Source organism: Tachypleus tridentatus, chromosome 13 (genome assembly GCF_004210375.1).
Source record: "Tachypleus tridentatus isolate NWPU-2018 chromosome 13, ASM421037v1, whole genome shotgun sequence".
NCBI lineage: Eukaryota > Metazoa > Arthropoda > Merostomata > Xiphosura > Limulidae > Tachypleus > Tachypleus tridentatus.
Window position 1 is genome coordinate 24,603,324 of NC_134837.1, and position 12,027 is coordinate 24,615,350.

General features: G+C 29.4%; 1 protein-coding gene across 4 annotated transcripts in view; it reads left to right on the plus strand.

Moving 5' to 3' along the window:
* Snx27 (sorting nexin 27) overlaps positions 1-12,027 on the plus strand; it is an 86,112-nt gene that overhangs the window by 40,086 nt on the left and 33,999 nt on the right. For all 4 annotated transcript variants that reach the window (XM_076474335.1, XM_076474337.1, XM_076474338.1 and 1 more), the window contains exons 7-9: positions 3,673-3,751; positions 8,969-9,132; positions 10,757-10,846. In XM_076474335.1, coding sequence (XP_076330450.1) covers positions 3,673-3,751; positions 8,969-9,132; positions 10,757-10,846 — 333 coding nt within the window. The remainder of the gene's footprint in view (positions 1-3,672; positions 3,752-8,968; positions 9,133-10,756; positions 10,847-12,027) is intronic.

The window sequence follows — 12,027 nt, forward strand, 5'->3', positions numbered from 1 at the left end:
CTCTTATTTATTTTCAAGTATACTGACATCGTATAGTTCTATTAAAACAAGACTTCAAGAGGGTAGGTTGTGTCTTTAGTCTGCTCTAAATTTTCTATTTGTTTTGCACTCCAATACAACTTAGTTACTACATTTGATAAATTATAGTGGAATTCTGTGGTATTGACATAATTATTTATGATTTTTTTGTTTATTTCAAATGCATATACGAAATCTAAAAAACATCATTTCATTTCACATCTTCTATGTGTAAAATGTTAAAAGGCTTAGCAAACAGCAAATGAGTGCAAAGGTTGTTGTAACAAGAAGATATAATTGTTGGCTATATTTATCTACTGTTATATTTTTTTAAGAAAAGTAAGTCAAAGAACCTATTTGTAAATATTAATAATGTATATACATGTATAATTTATTATAACTGAAATGTGACTGTGTTTTACAGGTCACTTTGTGAAGGTCAGTTTTATATTCTTGGATGTAGTAACATGAATGCTCATGTGCCATATCATTGTAATATCTGAAATTTCAACCATTGCTGGCTGAAAGGCCAATTTAATAAATATATAATGTCATTACGTTTTAACTACTTACTAAACATTTGTGTTTTAGGATAATAATTTGTTGTCATTCTAGAATGAAAAAAAAACATTTATATTTATTTTTCTATTTTTTATATTGGTCAAATCTGCCAAATGCTTAGAGATTCTGATTCAATCGTGAAAATCACAGATAAAATGTAAAGTTTTGTTGAAAAAACAATTGATAGTTATTTGGAGGTTGTAAGGATTTCACGTCTGAAATTAGAAAATGTTTTTATGTGTAAAACTATTTTTAATCTTAAAGTGAGTATTACTCTGCATGTTGAATAGTCAACATTCTGAAAGAAAACATTTACGAGAAAAATCTGTAATTAAAATATTTTAATACTTAATCTATGGAAGCATTGTCATGTGTACCAGTAACCTGCAAAAGTTTATAAAGATATGCATACATTATCAAAAATAATAGTATAATTACTCCCATGGATATTTTCATGATTAAGAGCTGGGTTTATTACACCCACCCATAGTGGAAGGGTAAAAGACAACAACTGAAAAAACAAAACTGTGTAATTTGTAATTTTTGAATTTAATATCAAGTTTTTTTGCCTATAATAAAATAGCACTTACCATGAAATTATAAAAGAGCATGCTAAGGACCACTGTGGTCCATAAAAATGTAAGTGGTAATATATCAATTTTATAAAAAAATGAAAGTTATAATTTATTATTTTGTACAAGTTTATGTTTCTGTGATTTAATTCAATCCTAAAATACATATATTTTTAATATAGTAAATTAATTTCACCCAGTCTTTATATGACAAAAAATTATACTCTATAATAATATTTGAAAAATCTACACCAGTAAAATGCAGTAAGTCATTAGCATTGTTTTACCATCAGACCACCAAATAGAGTAAGTTGGTAGTTTGTCACATTTTAAGCAGATGCACAATGGTAAAAAAATAATTTCCATTTTAGCCACAAACAGTTTTACTTTAGACACATTATGTGAATCACAACTTCAAGTGAGCATAATTAACAAATATATTGGCAGAAATTATCCCAATAATCACCCCTTTACACCATCATCACAGAATCATAGATTATGTGCCACAGTATCAAGTAATTCATTAGTCTGTTGTTTATAGTGAAGTAATACCTTTGATACAAGTTTACTCTGAAAAGTGTGCAACCTGTATACTCCTAAGCTAATATTTTTACTTGTACAAATTAAAATAAATGCTTATGATAATAATTATAATAATTTTATTATTTGTGATATGGTTACTCTAAAACACAAAAATATGTGTAATAAAGTTTTCAAACCTTTGTTTCATTTGTCTCAACAGATGTTTAAATAGGTATACTCCATTGATATAATGAAGGATGTATAGTGTTTTTTAAAAAAATTCTTACATTGAAAAATATGATGTCAGAAACTTGCTTTATGTAATCTTTCTTCAGATAAATTCAGGTTTGAAAATGTTAAAAACAAAACACATTGTACGTCTATTATAACATAGCATGAGAACAATAAGGTTGTTCTTACATGCCCACTCATGAAGAAACTAAATTTCTTGAACCCACTCTTTATTTTGCATGAATTCATTCCACTCTTTCTTAAGCTGTGTAATATTTCAATCACCACAATTTCCAATGGCAACTCATTCCATAAACTAATCACCCTCCCCTCTTGGAAAAATAAGTCATCTTAACTGAAGCTTAGCATAATTTTTTATAGATCTTAATATCCTCTTACCTTTAGGGTATGCACAAAGAAATCAGAGGCCTTTATCCTATCAATTTATCAAATAATTTTATTGAATATGATAATTTCTTATCCTTCTTTTCTTAGAAAAAATTAAGATAATAGATTTTAATGTATCACCAGGATCAATCTAATAGCCCTTCTCTGAACCCTTTTCAGTAAATGTGTATACCTTTTTAGACAAGTAGATGAAGGTTATACACAATAAATGTAATAAGCTTTTGGAACTTTTGTTGCATTTGTGTGCAGAGAAGCTTGACTAGTCATACTCCATTGATATAGTTAAAGGATGTTTAGTGTTTTAAAAAGGCTAGTACACTGTCAGATTGATTTAAATGATGTCAGATGCTGTGAGTGTTTGTTTTACATAATGTAGCAACAAATCACAGCCTTAATGACTTCAGTGACCGCATTAGGTTTCAATTCCTCCACATTAACTGCAGAAAGGATTCAATTTTACAATTATGATACCAGTTTTTAACATTATAACCACAATTAATAATATTTCTGCAAATAATTAGCTCATTCAGTTTATAATTCAGCAGTATCAAAGGTTACATCTTTATTTCTGGTAACGTGATTAGTATTAAGATGAAAACAATTAATAACGAATGTTTAAAACGATATAGCCATTTTAAAATGTTTTAGGAATCAACAATGAAAAAGCATTTGTTATGATCTGAATGCCTTTTCAAAGCTGGCAAAGCATCATTATAATTAATGATACTTGTCATTGAACATCAGTATTAGGTCTGTTGTATTTTTTAACACTTCCTTATTTATGTAGTTCCTTGGGAATTTTCAAGATTTAGAAGAGTACATAATAATACTATTCAACCACTGTATTTACCACATCCATTGATAATAACACCTTTCACTCAATCTAGAACTCATGAGGCTGGTTGTAACACAACAAATACAGTAATAGTTCGAATGCTATTCATATAAGCTATTGCTACAACAACAAAATTGGTGGAAGGGACTCATCCTGAATCATTCCTCTAGATCCTTGTTTCTTATACAACAATAAATAATTAAATTCTTAGTTAAAAAACATATCATTTTATGGACATTATATTTAACGTGTTGGATACAAATTTCTTGCTACAAGGACCTGGTATGCCTAGTAATGAGGTTACTACGAGACTTGCAATCTGCAAAACAAACCAAACTGTTGTTTCAAGGCATTTCTGAGGGCAATTGTAAACATAAAGTAAAACTTCTCAAACAGTCTAACTGTATTATTCTGTATCTTGTGAAGTATATCTGACACAACTATATGTGTACATTTTCATCGTTTTTACTGGTGGTATATAAATATAACATTTGCTGTTTTTCTTCTTCTTTTTTTTTCCTTTAGGCAGTTATAGAAAAATTGAACATACCTCCTGATATTTCAAAATATTTTGCTTTGTTTGAAATTGTTGAATATGGTTTTGGTAAGTATTTCTTAGACTTATGAACCTATAAGCTCCTGTACGTACACAACTATGTGACGTAGGAATTATTTGAATTTTAAATGTATGCTGTACTGTATCTTGAGATCTAAAAACAAATAAAAAGATAATCTTTAAGTGTTTCTAGCTATAAATGATTCATTAAATTATGTAATGCAAGGATTGTCTTCGTGTTTTCTTATCCTGACTTAAGGACAGCTGATGAGACAGATGTGTCGCATGAAGTAAATACTCTTTTCTTCACATCAGCATTCATCTTATTGCCTTATATCTTCTACCAATTCCAAAATATGTTTGTTATCCATCATTTTATTTCTGTGTACTTCCTAAACCAATGTTTTGTAGTTAACAATGTCTTTTGCATTATTTTTGAAGACTTGTGTTTCTATAAATATGAGTATGCTTGGTAGTGTATCAATTTCACTAGCTGTTATGACATAGTTTTCATAAAGTTATGCAAGTAAATATTGTTTAGTGCATTATAAGTAGCATGTAATATAACAATTTTGATCTTGTGCAATTAATGTGACAGTAGTGGCTCTACAGTTGACTCTTTAATACACTGATTTGGATGATATGTGAAATCAAACTCAATGAATTTGAGAGTTGTTAACCCTTTGTGTACAGACAGAGATCAAAGTGCACATCACAATGTTTTACAAACTTGCATTCAAAATTAAATTAACTTTATTATAAATTTTTGTCAGTAAAATTGGCATTAAAATGTTAATGTAACACAAGTCATAATATCTTTATTTCAAAAGGAAAAATTAAAATAATTTCTTGTATCTTCACTTTGGTGTATCACATGACACTTACTTGATCTGAATAGCCAACTTAAACATTTTTTCAATCCCTATTTCAACCTCTGAGTTTAAATATGGATTATAAACTTGTAGTTATTGCTGAGAAGCATTCCAGTTTTTATAGTCTGCAATCATTTTGATATACAGAAAAATAAACAAGAAAGTGAAACTCGTGCCACATCCTACTGTTATTTACTGTCTTTCAAAAATATTCTTACTTCATTCTGTTTGCTTTTACATTACTCGTAACTAACAGAAACAGAAGATTTTAATAATGAACTACTTTTAATGGTAACTTGTTCTAATGACGATGTTTAAATTATTTGGCCTACACATTCAAAGCTACTATCGTTAAGTTCACTTGATCATGATGAAGTATTTTAATAAACTCTAACTTAAACCAGTTAAATTTTGATAATTATAGAACTTTGTATTATTGTATATGTTGTAATTTTGTGCTCTGAAGTAAGTGTTTCAAGTAAATATAAATTCAGTGAAGTACTCGTAACAACTGTACCAAAAACTAGGTTCAGTTGTTATGGAGGTTTTATAGGTTATGTAAATGAAAACCCAAGATGAAAACATATGTTTATTATTAACATAAATTATTCTGGACTAGTCAGAGACTGATTCACACTAACTGAGGTAAATTCGAAAATTAATATTTAGTACAAATATTTTATTGAAAATTCAGATATTTTTGTTATAACATGTTTGTAATATTTACAAAAGTTTCACTAAAGTTCCTGAAGATACATTAAGTAAATTAAGAATTTATAGTAAACATTAATGTTTCTAATTAAAATTTATTCATATATTGCCCTTTAAACAGTGTCTAACTAATAATCCTGCCACATCAGTTGTAAATTGCTTGGTGAACATATAGTTCACATCACCGGAGTATATAAAGCATGAGCTGTACGTTGTGAAGAATATTTATTGTTATTTTTCATCATCTTACCAAATCTAATGTCTGCTAATCTGACAAGTTTTTAATTTTTGCATTTTAGTTACTTTTATAATAACGAGAAAAAAATATATGTAGAACTTACCTCAGTCATCTTGCTTTTACTGTCAACTACCAATGAAACTTCAGCATATTTTATATATTAATGGTACTACTATTACACTGAATCATTTTATTGAATTAAATAATCTACATAAGAACACAGAATCATAACATGCATAAAACAATCAATGTCCTATAATTTTCTTGGCCCTTCATGGCCAGTGGTTTAAGGCACTCGACTCATAATCCAAGGGTTTATGGTTCAAATCCCCATCATACCAAACATGCTGTGAGGGTGTTGGTAAAAAAGTAGCCCAAGAGTAAGCAATGGGTGGTGATGACTAGTTGTCTTTCCTCTAGTCTAATACAGCAAAATTAGGGACAGCTGGTGCATATAGCCCTTGTGCAGCTTTGCACAAACTTCAAAAAACAAACATGTAATTATCATAATTTTTTTGGCTTTTTGACTGTAATCAAAGCCTTTAAAATTTATATAAGCTTGTTGATGTGAATCCTGTAAAAATAAAGTTTTGAACTGTAGTTGAAATAGTCAGTTATCTGTACAGAAAATAATGTAATATAATTTAATAGATTAAAACCTTATCTTTCTATAGATTGTAAATAATATATGGCATCAAAGAGAACTATTTGCAACTTGTAAAAGAGAGGATGTGACAAATGGATGTTGGAAGTAGATCTGATTTCCTAGTTTATGGCTCCATAGATAAACAAAATTCAAGGTTACTATACTTTGCCTGAGGAATATTTGTTATAGTGAGTAATATGTATTACATCCTGTACTTCTTAGAGTGGTGGTTAATAAAAGTAGAGGGAAGACCTAGAGAACAAATGTCACAATTCTCATACTAGGGGAGATTGAGAATTTTTTAAACTATTTCCATATAAAACTTGAAACTCATATAATATTAAAATTTCGTTTATAAACTATGTTTCAGTGCCAAGGTTAGTCATATACATTGATAATAATGTAGCTTAATTAATATTTTATGTAATTGTCTATAAAACGTGGTTATGTGCACTTTGATCTACTGGTGACAGATTTTAATAAAAATATAACGTTTTCATCCTTTAAGTGTAAGATTGAACTTTCAATGCATATTAGTATTTGATATTTTTGTACAGAATTTTGGTAAACTGTTATTCTATTTTATACAATTGCATTATGCAGGAAAAGGAATTTTTGGTTTTTAAAGGCGTATTTAGGGATAACTCAATTTTCAGTATGTGCCTGTGGCTTCCAGGGTGGTTATATTTTTTGAGAAGTAATGCTATTATCTGTTTTCAACAAAGAGAGAGTTGAGTGAAATATATTAAAATAATTTTGGAGCTTCACTACATCATGATAGTACAAGTCACCACATCCAGTTGTGCTCTATCTGATGACCGTGCACCTTGAAAATGGCCCTGAAGTATTGTTTTCATCACAAAGGCTTTTATGTCCAAAGCACACTGCTTCTCTTCCATAATTCATATACTGTATGGGAGTGCTATTTTCCCAGTTGCAATTTCAATAGTCTGATCACAAAAGCCCATAGATGCCAAGTTCAATGGCATGATTGTTATGTTTTCATATTGAATAGCATGACTACATGTTTCATTCACCAGCTGCTTGAGATATATGAAGGTTAAACTGGGGGGTATATGCCTTTAAGAATTATCTTGATGAACCTATTCCCTGTTGGCCTTGTTTTCCTACAAAATTAGTATTTCTGTGTGGTAAAAAAAGAGTCCAGAATATTGACCTGATGGTTAGCATTGTTCATCTTGATCTTTATATCCGCTCTGTTGATTCCTAACTTGTCCTTTTGTAAACTATTTTACAACATGCAGTGAACCATTTTTGTATTTGTTTCCACCTTTTCACCAGTAGAAAGTTAAAATAACTTTTTACAGTTATCAGAATACAAATGTCTTGTTAATAAGTGTCACCAGTTACCATAATCTTTATTCATCTAAGGACTGTTCATATAGTTTTCTCCAACTGGTCTTCTTTACCTGGATTTGCTGTAGAAACAGCTTCTGTTGTAAATGACTTTTTTTTTTCAGACAGAAAGCCTTCTTGATTATGTTGCATACCCTTGGCACACAGTGACCTTTGCCACTGATCTTTGTGTATGTAGATTCTCAACCATTACAAGATCTCACACTTTACTTACCATGATCGGTACGTGGTTTGTTCCAAGACTCTCTCTGGATAGTCTTAGTGTCTCAGGTGGATTAATATTCCTTGGCTTTCATTGTCATTAAGAAAAAAATATATACCATTTTGGAAAGTCTAAATCCCCAATCTGAAAACATGTTTATGATCTAAGTATATGAATGTGTCACATTGAAAAGCAGGCTGTTACATACCCTTCCCAGACACACCCAGTATTTTGGTAGCATCATACCACCTACAAAATGCTAAACAATGGCAAAAAGTAATTCTAATACTTGACATTCCACTGCAACTTTATATTAGTTGTGGTTTTTCACATGACTTGTTGATTTGCATATCTAAATTTAATTTTAATACGATATGCTAAACTGTGTGTGTGTATGTATAAAATGTTAAAAGGACTGACAGAATTGAAATACTATATTTACTACTATCTTTAGTTGATTCAAAGCACTTTTGCAGCTTACACTACTCTTTGGCCAACCTAATTAAGTACAATACATGATAGTTTTTAACAGAATCAAAATGATTATACAGTAAATACATATCAGTAAAAATAGTCTTAATGAATTTTATGTTATTTCAGTCTATAACAGTGTAATCTTATAGATAAAATAAAAAAGTACATTATTTAATATTCATAAAAATAACACAAATAAAACAACTAAATACTTATGAGAGTCACAAGTTATTAATGTAACATTCAAATTACATCAATTTATTTTAATAAAATAATTTTTTTTTTTTTGTTATTATCACAAAATCAAAGTGGAAAACAGAAAAAGAAAGGTTCTTGTAATGGGTACGTAAGATACAATTGTAAAATTGTTTTGGAGCATATTAGTGGACTATGACTATGACTTGGATATTTAACATGAAACTTATGTTGAATTTAAACATATTAATACCAATAATATTGCAAAGTTAGATCAAATCATTATTTTATTTAATTAGGTTGATTGAAGAGCAGCATAATATGTGAAATTACTTCCAACCAACTAAAGATATTAAAAGATACCATCTTTCAAACCTGTTGGTCCTTTTAATAGTTTTGATATGCTATTACAGTCAAGATTATTTCTCTGAGATAGATAGATGTATAATGCTATATGCCTTATTTAAAATGATTCATTTGAAGTAACTGATTTAGACTATGTAATTCCCTAAGTCTTGTTACAACATTTGTATTGATCCATTTTGTCTAGAGCGTAAACTTCAGACCAATGAATTTCCTCATAACCTGTATATTCAGAACTATAGCACAGCAACATCAACTTGCTTAGTAATTCGTAAGTGGTTTTTTTCCCTGAGCAAGGAAATAGAACTTAGTAAAGAGGACACAATTGCAAGCACTTTCTTCTTCTGGCAGGTTAGTACATTATTCCCATGTCTTTATAACCTGACTGATTTTAGTGTTAGAAATTTTAAATAACAAATGACATATATCCAAAACTGTGGTCACAAAATTAGTGTACTTAAGTGTTTGATATGGTTTATGATTCTGGATCGTGTGTTGATCAGTAAGACGTATTTCTAGTTGTGTGGAAATAAATTATTCTCTTCTGTTTGAAGTGTTGAGTTTCACTGACTTTGTGGTATGCTGTATTCATAGCATGTAAATATATTGAAAAATTATGCTATTTTAAAAAGCATCAAAAATTTGTTAAATGTGATCAGCTTGCACAAATTAAACAAACAAGAACATGGGTTATGTTATTTTGATGATGTGAAGTAACTTTACTGTTTGTTTTATTGTTTACCATAAAGTACACATTGAAAAATTTGTTGAATTTTAGGAAAAAAACTCATTAAAGTAAAAACAACCAGTAAAGAAATAAAGTAAAGTTTAGTGGGTTAACCCAAAATAATAATGGTTTGGTAGAAAAATGTTATAATTGTCTTCCCTCACTATTTTGATACCTAATACAGATAAACAGCTACTGTGATAATAAGAACAGTGAAAGTAAAGATATTTTAGATGAAAAATCAGAAAATATATTAATGTGGTTCTTATTCTTTCTTGTACAGAACAAATATTTTTGTGTTCTTTGTTGGGTTTTTTTTCAAGAAAAATATGTTAAGTATGGTTATAAAAACTACTAGGAACGTACAAACTTGGGGTTCCATTTGTACCTTTAAAGTTAGAATTTAAAAGAATCAATCAAAGAACACATCACCAAGGAAAACAGTTCTTGTACTTTAGTGTAAGAATATTAACTTTATTTATTTCATGTATAGTTGTTAGATCAGAGCTTATTTTATATTTTCTTTTACATTTTGGTGGAAAATAGAAGTTTTCCAGCAGTTTCAAGTGATAATGCAATGTCTTATTAATTTAGTAGTATGTATTATGATAATTAATTAATTAAAGTAATATGCCATTTAAACCACAACTATTTATTGTTATAAAAATAAAAATATTTTTCAATAGGAAGTAAATAAATGATTTAACTTGTCTTACTTTTATTAATGCATTAGTCATTTTCATGTATGAATATTTCATATCTAACTAGCACAATAAATTAGTGCAGCAGTAACCAGACTATAAAAGAAAATTGCTGTAGTGAAACGTCTGTATGTTACATTACTAAAGTCTTTATTTGGCATATTTAGGGAACTGTGTGTATCATGTATATTTAAACTAAGTATTGCACTGTATACAGCATGCCATAAAAAGTTACAAGATTTTGTTTGAACTTAACCAGATTCTAGAACCCATGCTGACAACTCAGGAGATCACTTGTATTTTGTAAAGCAGCAAGGTAGAATTAAACTATTGTGGTGTAATTAAAATAATGCAAACCTCTTTCTACACTTAGCTCATAAATTTATAGCAATTTAAGTATATAGAAGTTTGGTCATTTTCAGTGTGATCTTTTAAAATTTATCAGTGACATCTACTAAATGTAGAAGTAATAAAGTAATCTGTGTATAATGTTTTAGTCCATATTACAACAAAGGTGTTTTATATGGAAAGCTTTACATTCTTGCAGGCTATAGATGATGTAAACAAAGGCCAGATTAAACCTGGAAATAAGTTATATGAGCTCAAAGCTTTACAAGATGCATCCAGGAAAGCTGAGGTATGGAAAATTATTTTCTTATCTTCAGAAGATGCATAACCTCATGGATAAATATAAGGAAAAATCACTAGAAAATTAATTTTATACATTAAATGATTATCTTAAAATTTCTAAAGAAATCTGCCAACTGTTTTTGCACAGTCTCACATAAGGACCTATTCAAGAAATAACACATTTTACTCTATGAAAATCACTAGAAAATATGTGGTTATATAATTTTTATTATATTAGCAGCCAACATCACATTACCTGCTTCAGTATTTCACTTAAATTTTATTTACTGTACATATCTCTTGCATTTATTGTGTTTGCTCTTGATGTAACTTTGACAGTCTTGCCTCCCTAGATACAACTCCAATGTTTTTTTTGCTTTTCAGATACAATACAAATTACAGTGCTATCTCTGGATATCAGGTACAAAGTCTTGTGTACTCTAGATATGGTTTACATCAATAATATTCTCTAAATTATATTTGGAGTATATAAGACCAATGCAATATTTAGGTAAACAAAATTTATGTTAAATTTATGTATGATTGAATAGACTTCAATTTGCAAGTCATATTAGCTCCAGTGGAAGAACACATGTTGATACAGACCTTTTATTTTCTTCTTTTATATGTATATATTTATGTACAATTTTGTATTAAGGAGGAAAGGCATGATGCTTTCTTACAAAGCTACTGTATAATTTGGTATTTTCAATTTAAATGCTATCTTGTGACACAACCATCCCTAATTTAAAATTTCAGATTAGAGGGATAACAATCAGCTGTCAGCACCTGCTGTCTTCCTTAGTCATCCATAACACATTGGTACCCACATGACCCACTGGTGGGTCATGATAGTTTTCCAGTAAGACCCACCGGTGAGTCATGCTCTATTTTCTTTTTGAAGGGACACTTATTGGCTGGGACACAACGGCTTCATATACTCTCTTCCTAAAAGTAAGTTATTGTAAAATGACTAGTGGGACCCTGGAAACTATCAGCAGAATAGGCTTGGGAGCCCACATGTTAACTGTATAATGGGAATGAATATTACCTTTGTAATGTCCACGCTGCTGAAAGAGCAGTTTGTTTTTAGCTATGTACCATTTATTGACCCTTGGACCTTCCAATCTACAGGAAACCATGTCAGCAACTATGCCATGCTTTACCCAGTTATCATAAACTAAACCA